This window comes from Suncus etruscus, chromosome 7, assembly GCF_024139225.1.
Source record: "Suncus etruscus isolate mSunEtr1 chromosome 7, mSunEtr1.pri.cur, whole genome shotgun sequence".
Classification (NCBI taxonomy): domain Eukaryota; kingdom Metazoa; phylum Chordata; class Mammalia; order Eulipotyphla; family Soricidae; genus Suncus; species Suncus etruscus.
Window position 1 is genome coordinate 19,698,014 of NC_064854.1, and position 17,927 is coordinate 19,715,940.

At 50.1% G+C, this 17,927-nt stretch overlaps 1 protein-coding gene across 3 annotated transcripts in view; it reads left to right on the forward strand.

Annotated features, from left to right (window-relative positions):
- The window catches only part of CELF2 (CUGBP Elav-like family member 2), a 180,125-nt gene that overhangs the window by 126,051 nt on the left and 36,147 nt on the right, over nt 1-17,927 (forward strand). For all 3 annotated transcript variants that reach the window (XM_049777086.1, XM_049777084.1, XM_049777085.1), the window contains exon 3: nt 8,280-8,362. In XM_049777086.1, the coding sequence (XP_049633043.1) occupies nt 8,280-8,362 (83 nt within the window). The remainder of the gene's footprint in view (nt 1-8,279; nt 8,363-17,927) is intronic.

The following is a 17,927-nucleotide window of genomic DNA, read 5'->3' on the forward strand; positions in this document are numbered from 1 at the left end:
AGACTCAGACTATACTCCCCTCCAGTTCAGCTAGGGGGGTGGCCTCTCTGCTCCCATGGGCCAGGTTGGATGGCCAGGACAATGGGAGTTTCTATTTAGGGAGAGGCAGGAGGAACTGGGTTCTGGGGCCCCTCTCAGCATGATCCCTGGTGGCACCAGGGTGTCTCCAGACTGTCCCAGGCAGCTGAATTTATGAGTCTCCAGGAGAAACTGGGACACATTGTCATCAGCTCTTCCCAGGGCTACAACTGCCACCACCAGGACCTAGTTTCTTAGACAGCTCTGCTGGGGCATTCAGACTTCTAGTACGAGTAAGACCAGGATTGAGGCATTTCCAGAGGTTTTAGGAGAGTGACCAAAAAAAACTCAGCACAGGCCTTGTCTGAGTGGTTTCTTTTCTACCTACAAAGCCTTCAGGGCAGGAGCAAATGGAGCCTGCTTCAAACACAGCTGACCAGGGTTGGATCCCCAACACCCCCCAATGGTCCCCTGAGCACCACCAGGAGGGATTCCTGAGTGCAGAGCACTAAACACCACCAAGGTTAAAATAAAAATTAAAACGTAAGTTAGGGCTGGGGCTGGAGAGATAGCATGGAGTTAGGGCATTTGCCTTGCATGCAGAACAGTGGTTTGAATGCTAGCATCCCATATGGTTCCCCCAAGTCTGCCAGGAGCAATTTCTGAGTATAAAGCCAGGAATAACCCCTGAGCGCTGAGGGTGTGACCTAAAAACCAAAAAAAATAAAATAAAATAAAAATAATAAAGCATAAGATTAAAAAAATGAAGCTACATAAAAATAAATAACAGTACAGAAAAGTGCCCACGGTAAGGAGGAGGCCAGGGGAAGTAAAATGTCAAGGCTGGGTATTCCCTGGAGGTCAGACAGTTGCCAATAGGAGCTCCTGACACTGCCCTGCCCTGCCCTATCCAGTAACCCCCATGGGACTGTGGCATTAGTCAATTTCCTAGATGTGAGGTGACTTTTTGGCATTATTGGGAACCCAGACATGAGATTTTGTGACATTTTGGGGGCCTCAGATATGAGGGAACTTGGTGGCAATTTTTCATCCCCAGATGTGAAAGGCCTTCATGGCAGAAGGAAGTACAGAACTAACCTCCTTGGGGTGTTTAGCGGTGTCCGTATGAGGCATGGGTGAGACTCTTCCTGCCTCAGGGCCCTGTGTCTGTCACCGCCCTGTGCCTCCACCAACATCACTGGCCCAGCCCAGGTTACATCTCAGACCTGGTCACAGCCTCACACATGCCCCAGGAACCAAGCTTCACCAAGGAAAACCCCTGGGCAGCGGACAGCGTGTGACTGTCCTGAGGAGAGAGAGGCAGGGTGGTCATCTGAGGAACAGGGAAACTGAGGTAGGTGAGTTAGTTAAACTAACCCAGGGCTCTCCAAGCTTCCAAGGTCATAGTTACATTAATAGCCTGGTCTCCCCATTGCCCTGCCCAGCTCTCCCCACTTCTCCTCTTTCGTGAGAAGCCAGGGCCTCTGCTTCCCTCCACTGTTGAGGCCAAGGGGAAGAGATACATCTGTGGTTTCATGGTGAAACTGGGGTGCGCGCTTTCCCCTCCTTCCAAGTGGTGCTGCGACCATGTTACCCTATCCCCGGGGAAGCACCGTGCAGTCAGGGGGGTGCTGTGGCTGTCCCTGAGAGTCACACCAATCAGGTGCACCCACAAATGCCAATGGGTTGTGTCCAACCACACCCTGGATGTGGAGCCTCTGCTCAGAAGTAAAGGCAGGTGGGTTCCAGACCTGCTGAAGGGCAGAAGAGTGACCCCAACTTCACGGATCTCCTTCAGATATCAGGGAGCAGAGCCACATTTGGCAGGTTCTTTAAGGAAACATGGGGTGCACTGAACCCGCTAAATCACTCCCCATATAACATAGGGTTTGCTTGGACTCAGGACAGCAGGGAACCCCATCTGACATTTATTTTATCACAGATTTGCTGGGGTAGGAGATCCCCATTTCCAGAGGTGGTTTTCTCATCTGATCATCTCTGTTACAACTGTGGCTACTCGCCCCCTCTAAGGCAGATGGATTAAAGTCAGTGAAGAAGCCAGTCAGTGGGCCAGAGAGATTACTCAATAGTTAAGGTGCTGGCCTTGCACACAGCCGATCCAGGTTCGATCTTCAGCATCCCATATGGCGAGGAGTGATCCCTGAGCACAGAGTTAGGAGTAAGCCCTAACCACTGCCAAATGTGGCAGCTCACATCCAAAGATAAGAAGTCAAACAGTCCAAAGGTGCCCATTTGCTCCCTGCCAACTTTCACAAGGGACACAATCCATGTCCTGTGATTCCAGGTGAATCCTGGAGCAAGTCGGGACACAGCTGTGGTCACACTCACCATGATGGGAAGGTGACACAGGCTGATACGGGCCATGTGGGAGGTGCCATCAGCCACTACCACAGGAAGCCACGCAGGGTGCACCCTCCTTCCTGTCATCCCACATGGTTTCCACTGCACCCAGGGAGGCAGAAAGAGGCAGACACCACCCACTGCAATCCCAGAGCCTTGGCCCTCTTTCCACCCCAACTTGTGTGGGGCCTCAGAGAAGAGGCTCACCCTGGACTCACTTTCCAACAGAACCCACATGCAGGCTTCTAGGGACTGTCCCCCATGCCCCGTCAGTTAGCACCCACACACCTTCCCTCATTCTTGGACCCCCTGGATAGGATCCACATCCTGAGCCCTCCGAAGACAGGCCTAGATCCAGCTGCACTAAGGTTTCCCACCTGGGCACCTGCACATCTGACAGAAAGTTCTTGATCTGGGAGGAAAAGTGGGGTCCTCCCCACTTCCTCCATAGCCATTAGAGTCAGCAGCCCCCCAGGTCACAACTGATCACTTCACATTTCAGGGTGCAGGAAACAGTCACCCCACTTTTTAGGAGCAAGAATGTTCTGGAAGCAGCTCAGTTCTGTGATCGGCTATTTGGGGGTAGATGAAAGTGAGACTCTTCAGGAGTGGTGACAGCTCTGTGAGTCTGTGGGTGTTTGAGCACAGGAGAAGGAGAGGCAGGATGCTGCACCCCTGGGTCCCCATTTCCCATCTGTGATAGTCTCTGAGTGGGACATCTTGTATGATGTATGGGTGCTGGGTAGGACATCCTGTGTGATTGACAGTGGGACCTGGGTGGGACATCCTGTGTGACAGTGAGCCCTGGGCGGGACATCCTGTAGAACTGACAGTGGACCCTGGGTGAGATATCTTTTATGACTGACAGTAAATCCGAGGCGGGACATCTTGCATGATAGACAGTGGATCTCAGATGGAACATCCGGAACCATTGAGAGTGGACCTGGGGCGGGACATCTTAGGTGTTTGACTTAGGTGTCCGGGGGCAAGACATCTTGCATGATTGCCAGTGACCTCTGGGTTGGATATCTTGTGTAACTGACAGTGACCCCTGGGTGAGGTAGCCCCAAGCCTCAAAATGCCCCATTTGGGGTTTAGAGGCAGAGAGCATGAGTAGAACAAGCACCATCCTCAAAAGCTCCCCAGAGTGGTCTCTGCTGAGTTCTACCTCCCTGCAGTGCCTGTGGCCGGAGGGAGCACAGTTCTGTCCAGGCATTGGGAGGCCCAAAGGGGCTCTGAGAAGGGTGCTCCCTGGCTGACAGCTCAGGCTGGAGATCCCCTCTCTCCTGCTGCTGCACCTGCCCCTTTGGGGAGGGGATACACTTTTCCAGATACTATCCCTCACAGTATCAGGCTCCCTTGGATTTCAGACAATGCGCGTTTTTCAGTGCACTTTCCTTTAAAACATTCCCCTCAGGGGCTTTCTCCGGGGCTTTCTGGATCTGGGTACTTGGCAGACACTGAAACTGAGACAGTCAGGGAGAGACCCAGCTATAAGGGTGAGCCCGGAAAAGGGGCTCAGGCAACCCTATGTGATGGAGAGGGAGCAGGCACCATGTTCAACAGAAGCCTATGGGGCTCCCTCTGTGTTCCCATGAAGAAAGGCCCCAAGGCACAGCCTCCCCTCTACCCTGTCCTGCACCCCTGAACTTTCCCCACAACTCCAGGGCAGTTTTCAACTCTGGAATTTGAGGCCCTGACTTATCTGGAACTGAGCAAGCCTGTGGGTTATGCTTTTATGAAAGGAGTTAAGAGAGAAAAAGGGCTCCCTTTGCAGCCTTTGTCCTATGTCTCCCATTTAATCCAGGCACACCCCGACTTTCTGTCCAAAAATGTGGGCCTGAGATCTGTGATGCTCTGACATAGAACAGTGTGGAATATAGAGTCTGCTTAAGTGCAGGAAGCGGCCTGGGATTTGGGTTGTGTGAGACATGGGGGGGACCATGAGCAGGGACAGATCCCCCCCCCCCCAGGATGGGCCATTCTGACCCATGATCTGGAAGTTTCTGCCTGGCTGAAGGTGAGGGTATTGGTGAGGGTGAGGGTGCTGTCAGGGATGGGAACATGCCATATCACCAAACTCTGTCCTCCTCCTCGGATCCTTAAAACCCACATAAATGGAAGAGAAGGGCCCAGCCCGGCCTGGGTGTTTGAGGCTCCGCCTGCTCTGTGTTTGGGGAAAGAGTACATGCAGGGGGATGTCTGCAGGGAGTTGGGGTCTGAGTTGGGTGAGAAGCAAAGTATTATAATGAAACTCTGGGACAGTCCACGAGTGTCACCTGGGCCAATCTTTTGCTCTATTTCTCACTCCTCTCTCCTCTCTCTCTCTCTCTCCAACAATTCGTATTATTGCAACTGATTTGGAATGACCCAGATGGTTTCTTTGAGGCTAACTCTACTTGATCATTTAAAATTAAAGTATTTGAGTAAAATTGAGTGTTTCTGTGATCTTAAAGATACCACAGGTCTTGTGTGTGTATGCATGTAGACTAGCTTCCTAGGTTTGTGTGATGTGTGTATAGACTGACTTTCTAACCTTCCTAAGTTATTTATTTATTTATTTTTGGTTTTTTGGGTCACTCATAGTGACACTCGGGGGATTACTCCTGGCTACGTGCTCAGAAATTGCTCCTGGCTTGGGGTACCATATAGGATGCCAAGGGATCAAACCACAGTCCATCCTAGGTCAGTGCGTGCAAGGCAAACGCTGTACCACTGTGCCACCAATCCGGCCTCTAAGGTTCTTTTTTAAGTGTTGGGGAACAAGGAAGTTAGTGAGTCTATGAGTCCCTGTTATGAGTGACACCCCCATGCTCATTTACAGGGTCATCCCCCAGCCACGGGGATGAATGGGGAGAGAATTTGAAGATCGGTGACTCTTTTGCCTCCTGCATGCCCCCCTCACACTTATCTTCCCTTGTACCCCAATCCCCCACACAAACTTCAAACTACCACTTGGAGTGGAGGGTAGAAAACCCCCTTCCCCACTGTCTCATTCCAAGGGCTGATACTGAATCTGAGCTGGAAGCTGGGACAGGCCCCAGGGACACCTTTCCTGTGGGGGAAATATGTGTTTTTCCATATCCCTGAAACCCCACACACAATTCACAGCCCTTCCACAATCTGTCTCTTTGCTCCTATCATAGTGCTTCCTCTGTTTCTCTGCAGAGTTCCTGCAGCTGGGCTCTCTGAGCTAAACCCACTCCTGTGCCTTCCTCCTAGGCAAACCCTCCAATAGCATCGAATACCCTGCTGTGGGCCCTGCCTCTCTGTGGGGCCTTTAATAACTAGCACCCAAGTCTCCCTGCATGGCAGCCCAAGAGAGAAGTTCTTGGCCATCCTGATTGCTAGAGACTTGGAGCTGCAGCACAGTTTCTTTTCTGTCCTCCGTACTCACCATCGGGGGAAACTGGGTGGGTCTTTTTCTTCTCCATGGCTGATAGACCGAGGTGCTAAGAGCCGACACTTCATTTTCCTGTTTCCAATTACTCTGTGATATGAAGTGATGCTGATGGCTTTTCCGGGCCCTGTTCTGCCATTTCCCCCCCTAAAGTCGCTCATTAATTGGAGAGTCCAGCTCACACGCAGCCATCAGTCGCTCTGCTTGGGGAATTCAGGCAATGCAATCGAGCCAAAAGGGGAAAAACCCAGATTGACTAGTTCAGTCCAGCGAACCTGTGACTCCAAAAGGGAGCATCCTGGTGTTGAGGTGCCCCCCGCAGCTGCCTCCCAGAGGCAGTGTCCCCCATGCCAGAATATCTTTGTGCCCGAAAACTGTGAGCCAAGTCACTGGGTCCAGCACATGAATATCTTTTCTGCCACGTGTCTGTGAGCATAGATAAAGCAAGTCACTGTTGACCTGGCCCCATGTGTCTTTCCCAGATGAAGATGCTGCCTCTGTGATGGAGCACACTGGGGGATCCCCAACTCTGGGGTCAGGTTTTGACTTTGGAAAGTCAGGTACCCCTGTGCCATGCTGTGTCAACTCCCTGCTGTCCAGCTGTGTCATGCCTGTCACAGATCTGGTGCTGGGGTCTGCACACTCTATTTCTCCCTGAGGACTGAACCTCATTTCTTCCTGAGGTCTGCATGCCATGTTTCTTCTTGGTATCTACACCCCATGTTTCTTCCTGGGGTTGCACCCCATAGTTTTGCATGGGATCTGCACCCTACATTTATCCTGAGGTCTGTACCCCACATTTCTTCCTCCCCTGCTTGCTACAGGCTCTTCCCATTGGAGTATATCTAACAAGACCCTTCCTAAGTCAGGGGGTTGATGCATGCCACTTGTCTTGGTGAACCCCCTTCTCCTTCCCTCCTCCCTGATATTCCTATAGGCTGAGGGCCCCCAACCTTTTCCCAAGCCCCTCTGTACACATATTCATGCAGCTCAGCACAGATTGTCAACATAGATTTGTTCTTTCTTTCTTTGTATTTTTTTAGGCCATGCGGGGCTGTCAGTTTGGAAATGGTTTTATTCTACCCACCACTCCCAGTGGGTCCTTGAGTGGTGCCTTAAAGACTCGCATGCAAAAATCCATGTTTCTGAAGTCATCATTGTTTCATTGTCAGTATGATCATGGTAGCTTGGGGTCCCCTAATAGCACATGCCCCGGCCTCACACTGGCTCCATGCCTGATGCTCGCTGGTTCCAAGCAGGACGTCCTCGGCCAGCATTGGCCTCCTACTGATTCTGTCTCTGGAAGAACCTGTCCCCCAGGTCTGTTGCTGATGCTCCATGGTTTGTGGCTGGGACCAGAGACCAGCAAGGACTTGATCGCTAGAGCCTTGCAGCTCCCTGCCTTCCCCCTCGACCATGGCTCCCCATGTGGTTTTCAGGCCACAGTCATGCATATATGAGTGAGAACCTGCCATCTGCTTGGGTACAGATGAGGGGCCGACAGGAGCTGCCCTTTGTGCTGGCAGTATGGTCTCAAAGAAGGACTGACCTGGACAGTATCCCCCTTACTCTCTTCCTCACTCTCACCTCCTGCCCCTCCTTGATTGGCTACCTCATGGGCTAGCAACATTTCAAGGTACCAATAAATTTAGCTGCATCTTCCCTGCACACCATGTAGGGATGCAGAAACTAAGGTCAAGGCTTCATTTGAGTTCAGCCAATGTCTCTGATTTACCCAGATCTGTAGTTCCAGAGAGAAGGAGGGATCAGCTCCTTTAGAAGGTTAAAGGTTTGACCCTTTGGGTCAAGGATTGCACCAATCTGTCTCAGGATCTTCTCAGATGCCCTTGGCATCTGGGGTCCCCCATCTGTGTTCCTCTGGGCCTTAGTTCACTTATGGGAACATATCTTGGGCATGTGCACACGTTTGGGTCTGGTTCCACATAGGTGAAAGCCTGGGCTTCTGTTTTAGGGAACAAACATGGAGCCTCTCCTGCCCACATCTCAGCTTTATGGCTCCTGGTGGAACCTCTCCTGCCCACACTCAGCTCTATGCCCTGTTGGGAGAGGTAGGGAACTGGACCACCTATGAGGCTTTTAGACACTTCATAGCTCAATTATAGAAATCTTTTTGCATTAGAAAGGAGTTGTTGATAGGTGATGATCCGGAGCCTTCCTTGGAGAAAGTCCTGCCAATGCCCATCTCTGCTTTGGTGCTGGTGACTTACCCCAATTTCATTAGCAGCTGTACCTCATTTACCCAGAGCAAAGTCCTGGGAAAGGAGATGGTCTCCATCATGGGCACAGCACAAGATCAAGGATGGGGGAGAAAACGGGGTTGGGGGTGAAAGGTGATCCGTGGCAGTCCCTACCCTCATGCACTTGGTTATCTTGAAATTGTGCCTCCTTTAAAGTGGATAATGTGTTTGCTGCAGTCTCCATGATATCGGAAGCAAAGCGTTCACAGAAATGTCTCAACCCTTTTTATTTCTCTCTGTAGGTTGTTGTTTCGTAACATTTTATACAAGAAAAGCTGCACTTGAAGCCCAGAATGCACTGCACAATATCAAAACGTTACCTGGGGTGAGTCGGTTTATTTTCGTACCAAACCCACTTTGTCGCTGGGAGAACGGCCCTTGATCTGCCAAGTCAGAGTGAGGGATGTGACCCTGGTCATGGCAGGGAGTGTGACACCCTCCCACCCCGTCATGACCCCTCTGTCCATGAGGGTGGAGGGCAGCCTCCCACCCCCCCATCATGGCCCTTCGAGCTTTTACAGGATGCCCACAAGAGGAAGCAAGTGGGAAAGGAAAAGCTTTTACTCCCCAGGAGTCCCATTCAGATTCTGCCTTTAGATTTATTTTTCCTTTTGAAAGGACAAAGGCATTGCCTGGGCTGGCTGCAACAGTCCCCCTCCTAATGGTTTCTAAACCGTTGGAGGTTAACAAAGCTTCGCTACTAATGCCTAATCTGTGGCCTCGTGGTGATGGAGAATAGAGAAATCCGAAGCGCCCTTCCATCACTTCCCACTTCCTTCCTTCCCAGGAATGTATGATGGTCAGTGTGATTCTCCTCAGATGAGCTGACAGCATCCCCAAAAAATATATTTTACCAAGGATCTCTCTCGGCAATGCATATGTCCCCAGCTAGTCACAAGTTCACTTTGCTCTTTAGCTATTTTGCCCGTTGCCCTGGACCTCTCAATGCTGGATTGATGGATACTCTGATGCTATGTGGTTGTTGATTTGGGTGGAGTTTTGCTTTTCGTTTTTAGTTACAGAGCCTGGGGTGCTCTGAGCAATAATGGAGTGAAACAAAAGTGGTTGAGTCCCAAGGCAATCAAGGAAGCCCCATGCCGCATGCTGTGTCTTTGCTTGTAGGGATCCTCGCAGGTCTGGAGCATCAACAGTGATTGGGCACTGCATTTACACACCAGCCCAGGGGTGTGTCTGCATGTGGCACCACCTGGCACGCTTTTACCTGCAGCCACTGGCAATGAACGCTGGGCTATTTGCAGGCATAATAAATGCGATGTTACAGAAGCTTGCAGAAATATCTGTAACTTTTTGTTTGTTTTTGGTTTGGGGCCTCAACCAGCATTGCTCTGTATTCAGGATTTATTTCTGGGGGCCCAAATGATAGCACAGTGTTAGAGCATTTGCCATGCACACAGCCAACAAAGTTCAATTCCCAGTATCCCTGAGCCTGCCAGGGGCAATTTCTGAGCGCAGAGACAGGAGTAACCCCTGAGCACCTCCAGATATGACCCAAAAACAAACAAACAAAAAAAAACAAAAACAAAAACAAAAAAACACAAAAGAAATTACTTCCGGCCGTGCTCAAAGATTATATGGGATGCCAGAGATCAAACCCTGGTCAGCCATATGCAAAGCAAGTGTATTCCCTGCTGTGCTATCACTCTGGCCCCATATCTGTGGCTTTTACCCTCCCCACATGGATCAGTTATGAGCCGTGGTCATGGGATACACCATTTTGATTAGCACGTTTGAGTATGTGTGAATGAGGGAGTAGTGGGGAAGAGGGCTTAGAAAACAAGGTGTGGTCCCAGAATTTGCCCTCCCCATTCACGCCCTCATCCCAGGAACCTGCAGAACTGTCTCTGCAGAGGCTGCTTTTGCTCACAGCTCTGTGCACCATAGTCAGTGTCTTCGAGCAGCCTTTCAGCCCCAGGTCTTCCTGCAAATGGGGCTTTGCCAGCACTAGACCTAGGACTAAAGGGCTGGGCTGCTCCCATGGATGAACCGGACAGCTCAGGTCAAAAGTTCGTGGTTCAGCCATTGCAGAATCAACTCATTCTCATCCCCCTGACAGGACCCAAAGCCCAATTGGAGTTATTCCTGCCCCTGAAAAAGAATATTTTGCCATAACCATCTCCCACACACACACACCGCGAGTTCTTTTTGGTTCTCTATAAAAGTTACCTAAGGGGTGAAGAAAGAGCACAATAGGGAGGACACTTATTTAGCCCCACTGGCTTGATTCCTGGCATCCCATATGGTCTCCCTCTCTCCTCCTCTCCTTTTCCTGCTCCCCATCTCCCTACTCTCATTTAAGAATTCTGGGGCCAGAGAGATAGCATGGAGGTAGGGCATTTGCCTTGCATGCTGAAGGACAGTAGTTCAAATCCCGGCATCCCATATGGTCCCCTGAGCCTGCCAGGAGCGATTTCTGAGCGTAGAGCCAGGAGTAACCCCTGAGCACTGCTGGGTGTGACCCAAAAATAAAAAATAAAAAAAGAATAAAAAAAGAATTCTGCAAGGATCCAGGGAGGTTGTGAACCCAATAACCAGGGTGGAGATGATGTCACATGGGTGGTGGGATTGGTGTTGGAATGTTGAATTCGAGAAATGAACTGTCTTATGAAGCCACTCTATAAGCCACAGTGTCGAAAAAGAAATTTAATTTAAGAAAAAAGAAAAAGAAAAAGAAAAGAAAAGAGTAATTCTGCATGCACACGTTAAGCGGTAATGGTTAGAGACCATTATCAAGGGCACTTGTTCTAGGCTTGGAAAAAGATAGCTATAGGCTGCCGGGTTTTCTTTTGCCTTTTTTCCCCCCCGGCTCCATTTCATATGCCCAATTATTTGAGGCAGGTTCAGTGGAATTCGGAATAGGAGCCTCAGAGCCTTCCCCAGGCACGCGCTATTGCTACAGTTGCCATTTCAAATTAGGTAAATGGAAATAGGGTCCCAGCTCCTGCGTTTCTGGGCCACTTCGCCTGATCAACAGCACCCCCTAACAGCTCTGGGGGGAACCTGAGAGCGGATTCCGCTCAGCTGGATGGACAGGCGGAAATGGGCCCAGACATCAAAGATGAATGCAGATTCTTGAGGAAAAAAAAAATATTATGGAGGGGGGGGCTGGCTGTTTGATTACAAGCCTTGGAATTAGTCAACATTTCCATAATTCTAAACCAATATACACCTGTTTCCCCACTGTGCTGTGAAGGCACAACTTAATTTAACCGAAGCCCTGCTGTGCCGAATCTCTCATTAAATACCAAGTGAGTTCGGTAATTTAAAGTTGTAGCAATACTATTTTAATGGGCTGCCTTCCTATTATGAAATTAATAAGAAATTAATGATGCACTTTGCCATATGCTTTTCTATTCCTTTCTGAGTAAAAAATAAAAGGGATCAAGAAAAATGCATCAGCAGTTGACAGTTTCAAGCTTTTCTGCTTCTAATCATTTTCCTGCGGATAAAGCCCATTAAAAAGGCACTTGCTGTCTGGTTGGGTTTTTGTTTTTTTCCCCTGTAGTGTTCAAAACTTTCCGTTCAAGACCAGATCAAAATAGCGCTACATGTTTGTTTGGCTCATTCAATTTTTTCCTCAGCAGTGATGTTTCATGTTACACAAAACTTTTATCATAGAACCAGACTTGATGTTTGAGGAAATAGAGGATTTTGGGGGGGTGTGTTTTTAGGGGAAACAAAGAATTAGGGGGAGCTGTTGTCTCCAGTGAAGTGTTTCTAATGTACCCATGGTTTTGGCTTAAAGATGATCTTTCTGCCTGGACTTCATTTATAGATCAGAGAGCTGCAAGAGTGAAGGAAAGGGTGGAAGGGAACAGGACGAAAGATTCTGGGTCTCTCCACAGGATTTGCCTTCAAGCCTAAAGACACCATCTTTGATTTGATCTACCCTCTCTCCAGAGCAAAGAGTAGGGCTCTGAGGTCCTGTTCCCCCTCTTTGCTCAGATCCCAACACCCCTCGCAAATTCTAAGCCCAGCTGGATTTTTGACTCTGGCTTCCTTGTATAAATTCCTTTTTAAAACAATTACTGTCGGGGCCGGCGAGGTGGTGCTAGAGGTAAGGTGTCTGCCTTGCAAGCATTAGCCAAGGAAGGACCGAGGTTGGATCCCCCGGCATCCCATATGGTCCCCCCAAGCCAAGGGCAATTTCTGAGCACTTAGCCAGGAGTAACCCCTGAGCATCAAACGGGTGTGGCCCGAAAAACAAAACAAAACAAACAAAAAAACAATGACTGTCAGGGACAGAGCGATAGCACAGTGAGGAAGGTGGTTGCCTTGCACACAGCCAGCCTGGTTCGATCCCCAACATCCCATAGGATCCCCAAGCATTGCCAGGAGTATCCCCTGAGCGCCATCGGGTGTGTGCCCCCCCCCAAAAAAAATTACTATATTAAACAGATCAAATTTTCCATTCTAATTCACAAATAGTGAGACGTTGCTTCGTTCTGCAATATTTCATAATGTGGTACAGATGTATTTCTTACTATTACTAAGTCTATTTCTAGTAAGCATCCACTTGGGGGAGGAGATGCTATATCATGAATGTGATTGTGGTTTTGAAAAACATATAAGACATAAAGAAAAATCTTAGGCACAGCAGGTATTTTTTTCAGATGGTCAAATTGTGATCCTTTCCCTATTGATCACACATACATATATGTACAGACTCACACATGCACACTTATAACCCACACTCATAACAAACTCATTTATAATACTCACACTCTCGTAACACATACAAACTCTTACAGTCACCCACATTCACACATCCTCTTACATACATTCCCTCACTCATAACATGCTCAAATACTTTCTCACTCATTCACACGCATACTGTCACAAACACACACACAAACACACATACTATCATAGCCTCTCATGGGCATCAGGGGACCTGGTGAGGAGACATCAGAACTGGAGCAGGGCTGAGAGTAGTGGGTCCCAGTGCTGTAATTGTGAGCACTTTCCTTGACATCTGTGTGACCCCGTGACCCTATGCCAACTGGATTTCTTTGATGAGTTTGTTGGTTTTGTCCAGCTTCCCTGGGGGTACTCAGTGAAAACTCTCCATCTCCCACCATAGCATTTCCCAGAGAACACTTCAAAAAGGCAGCTTTATGGTCATGCTCTAATTTGACTTAAATTTTAAAGATGACAATAAAGACCTTAATGCAGGGGGCTAGACAGACAGATCTTTGGTAGGGTCCTGTCCTTGCATGCGACCAACCTGGTCTTGATTGGTCCCTAAGTGTCATTATTTTGTCATTTCTCTCACACTCTCTAAGTCTCAGTGACCCACAGAAACCACCCTAGACACACACAAATACACACACACACACACACATATACACGCATACACATATAATCCTGCAACTCCAAGATGACTGCCAAGCACCCTAAACACTTCTCAGTGTGACCCCTAAACCTCCAAGCAACAACCAGCAATGAAGTTAGGGTCTTGGATATAAATTGTTAATCATTTGGTGATGGGGCATTTCAGAGCCTGTGTCACCATTGAGAAAGGTCCCATGGAGACCTGCAGTAGCACCGGGATGGCCTCCATCTTTTGCACCTGCCTGCTCCTGACCTTCACCCACTACCTTCACCCACTGTGCCCCCAGCATGCCCCAAAACAGCTGAGAGTACTTCCCGTCTTTACTTGTGAAAGCAGGGGTGGGCCAAGTGATGGTTAGGGACTTTCTGGTCTCTGTTCTCCCAGTGGAGAGCAGGATAGGAGAACGGATGGTGGGTGAATGGATATCTAGATGAATGTTGGTAGGTGAATGGTAGGTAAATGGATGGATGTGTGGGTGAATATATGGAACGGAAGGTGGGTGGGTAGGTAAGTATTGGGTGGGTGGGTGGACGGGTGGGTGGGTGGTAGATGAATGGGTAAATGGGGGGATAGGAGGAAGAGGATGGGTGGGTAGGTGGAATGAATGAATGGGTCAGGAGATAGATGGATGGGTGGGTGGATGGGTGGATCCTAACTAGATATAAGTAGACTGTTCTAAAGATACTGATCTAAGTAGACTGATAGTTCTTGGTTCAACTATTGGTAGATAATATATGAGTAATTGATATAGACAATTCTGGACCCTTCAAGATTAGTCTGTCCATTCTGAGGCCCTCCTGGTCTCTGCTTCCCTCTCCCTTCTGGCCAAGAACCAGCAGGTACCTGACACTGGTATGTTGATGGCAGAGACAGTGGGAGGGAGGGGGAATTCCTTTTCCTCACCCACAGTCTTGGTTGGATGAGTGTGATATTTGGGGTTAGGGGGATCCCTTCCTGGAGGTTCTTATAGAGAGCTCAGTGGTGTGATGGCCTTATGGGGGGTGTGCTGGCTTTCTAGGATTGCTACTTCTTCCTTCTGAAACACCTCAGGGGACAGCTATCACTTGCTAGACAGTTGACACAGGGTCCCTGAGTGGTCACTGAGTGGCCCTAAGTGGCTACTGCCACATTCATGAGTCATTTGTGATTCCAAAACTTGGCCTGAGGATGGCCAGGAGCAGAGCCCGAGGGACTTGGGACACTGCACAGCCCAGCAGGGAGCCAGAAGCCAACAGTGCCCCCACAAGGGTGTCACATGGCCACGTCCAAGCTGGCTATGAGAACTGTAGAATTAGGTGAGGCCCCCCCCTCAGTTTCCCACCCCACTTTGGCTACAGGAGCCCCAGGGATCAGGACATTCTCCTCCTACCCTCTCTACACCCATCAGTGCAACCCTCAGTGTTCCCACTGCCCAGGGTTCCCGCCCCTCCACCCTTCTTGAGCTCAGGGCTTTGCAGAAGAGCTGGTGGGCTGTGGCTCGGCCCTGCCTTAATGGGTCCAGTGAGGCAGACAGTGCAGCCTGACATCTCTGGAGAAATTCAACCAGCACATCCCCTTTCTCAGGCCAGGACTCCTGCATCCTCCTCAGTATACATTGGTGTGTGTCTCCCCAGCACCCTCTTATTAGCATGCCCTGGGGTGCATCCTGCATATGGCTCCTACCCACACACCTGCTAAGTTCATCTTGACCAGCTGCCACCCCTCAGTGCCCTGTTTCTGCACCCTGAGTCTGGCACTGCAGCCTAAGTATAGGCCATGGTCATGGGCCTGGGTGGGAAGGAGTTTTCATGCGGACTCAGCCCTCACCTGGGGAGACTAGGCCTCTAGGGGCCATGAGACCCTGTATTGAGGAGGAAGTGGGGTTCATGACCTTTTGTGCTTTGGAACTCCATCCCAACCATGAAGACACCAGGCTGAGTCATGGCCCCCCATCCCCTTGCAGCCTTGTCATGGGTCTGGGACCCAGCTCGTACTCTTGAGCACAAGGACACCCCTAAAACTCAACCTCTGCCCCTCCAGCCATCTTGTCCTAAGGCGGCCCTGAGAGTGTTCCTGTATTGTCTATGAGGCAAGACAGCAGGAGATCTGGAACTCTGGTGCCTCGAGTCACAGAACTGGAGCTGCAGGGGGAGACTGTGAGCATCGCCCCTGAAATTAGTCTCGGCATCTGTCCCTCAGACACAACTCCCTCTATAGTGTCTCCATCAGGGCTGGGAAGGAACAAGTACTGGCCAAGAAAGGCCCCCCCAAAGTCCCCTGAGCCAAGTGGTTGCCAGGGATGGGGGACCAGAAGGTGACTCCTTGTCTTCCCCCGCCCCCCCTCATCTGCTGGCGAGGTTTCTAGAGAGCATTTATGCCAGGGCTCAAGCAGAGGTTTGGTGTTTGGGGGAATCAGATAGACTCAGGATTATGCCTGCAGGTTCTGGGGTCACATAGTAGGGGACCACTCTGGGGTTTCTGTGTACATTCACTTCCTGTATGCTTTCTGGCCCCTGGCAGAGCCAGCAAGGGGACAGCAGGATCTGGGGCACAGTGATGGTGACAGTCATGGAGTGAGGCCAGGCCTCTGATGCCCGAAAAGCAGGGATGTTTCGGATACACCATCCAGCATTGGCTCTCAATGGAGACGACTTGATATGGGAGATTAAGAGTGGTCCATCTAAGGCTAGAGCTCTAGTATAGGGAGAGTGTTTGCCTTGCCTTGCATGCGGCCAACCAGGTTCAATCTCTGGCATCCCATATGGTTCCCTGAGTCTGCCAGGGGTGAGTTCTGAGCACAGAGGCAGGAGTAGCCCCTGAGCACCGCTGGGTGTGGACTCAACCAAAAAGAAAAAAAGAATGGTCCATTGAGGGATTGGGGTGGGGGAAGAATCAACGTAAAATACTTTTTTAAAAAAATATATATATATGGTTCAGGACCATAGCAATAGCACAGCTATAGAGCATTTGCCTTGCACTCGGCCAACCCTGGATTTAATCCCCAGCATCTCATATGCCCCCCTCCAGCCTGCCAGTAGCAATTTCTGAATGCAGAGCCAGGAGTAACCCCTGAGCAGGTACCACTGCCCAGTGTAACCCAAATTCATAGGAAGAAAGAAAGGAAGGGAGGGAGGGAGGAGGGAGGGAGGGAAGGAGGAAGGAGGGAGGGAGGGAGGGAGGGAGGGAGGGAGGAAGGGAGGAAGGAAGGAAGGAAGAAGAAGGAAGAAGGAAGGAAGGAAGGAAGGAGGAAGGAAGAAAAAGGAAGGAAGGAGGAAGGAAGAAAGAAGAAGGAAGGAAGGAAGAAAAAGGAAGGAAGGAGGAAGGAAGGAAGGAAGGAAGGAAGGAAGGAAGGAAGGAAGGAAGGAAGGAAGGAAGGAAGGAGGGAGGGAGGGAGGGAGGGAGGGAGGGAGGGAGGGAGGGAGGGAGGGAGGGAGGGAGGGAGGGAGGGAGGAAGGAAGGAAGGAAGGAAGGAAGGAAGGAAGGAAGGAAGGAAGGAAGGAAGGAAGGAAGGAAGGAAGGAAGGAAGGAAGGAAGGAAGGAAGGAAGGAAGGAAGGAAGGAAGGAGGAAGGAAGGAAGGAAGGAGATGGTTCATTGAGAATAAGTCTCCAAATCTGTCTCTGGTGAGAGAAAATCCAGCAGGAAGCATCCTCCATCCACCATGCCTGCTGTTCTTATCTACTGGGCGACCTGCAGGTACCTCCTCATCCCATAGCCCAATATTGTGGGCAGGTTGGGGCCAAGATTCTGTCTCGGTGCCTCTTGCAGACTCACATGGTCCCATGTTATAGTCAGGGACTCATCTTCATCCGCAGTGGCATCCTCTGCACACCAGGGGGCAGCATCTGCCAACTTGCCTTAAATTGCCCTCCACAACAGCCCTGCCACCAGAAGCAAAATGGGAGAGACAGACTTGGAGAAGGACAACGCCTGTCTACACCCAGACTCACGTGGAACTCAGCAGTGTCTGGCTGCAAGCACGGCCCTTCCATGTGAATTTGGGGCCATCCTGGTGGGCAGCAGCCCCTGCTCTTGAGACTCACAATCAAAGGGACAGAGTGCCTGGACTGTGAGTCCTAGAACTGACCTGCTGAGACTCAGGCCTGTGTCTCCCCACTACAAATGGAGCAAAGGGAGTTTCCCCGACCACTTTCAGTATCCTCAGAGGAGAGGGAAAATTCTCCCAGCAGGAACCAAGCCCTGGAGATGGAGGGGGTAACCTTAAGATGGAAAGGTGACCTTGCCCTTGATGGTAGCTAACCTTAACTTTGTGGAGAAGCATTGTCCTTGAGGCAGAGAGCTGACCTTAAACCCTCAGCCCTAGGCCTTGTTCCTTGGAGTTCTTTTTACTTGTGACATTTCTATGCTGGCGCCTCACCATGTTTACAAGGGCCTAAGCCTTGATTTGGCTCTTCCAAGGGCTGAGCTACGGTATAAAGAATATTTATGTGGGGAGGGGGGGAATCAACCCATCGTCATGATTTCCTAAAGCTCTGCCAATAAATAAGTCCTTTCCAAAGTTGGTAAATGCTCTCACACATCCCAGTAGAAGGTGCAAAG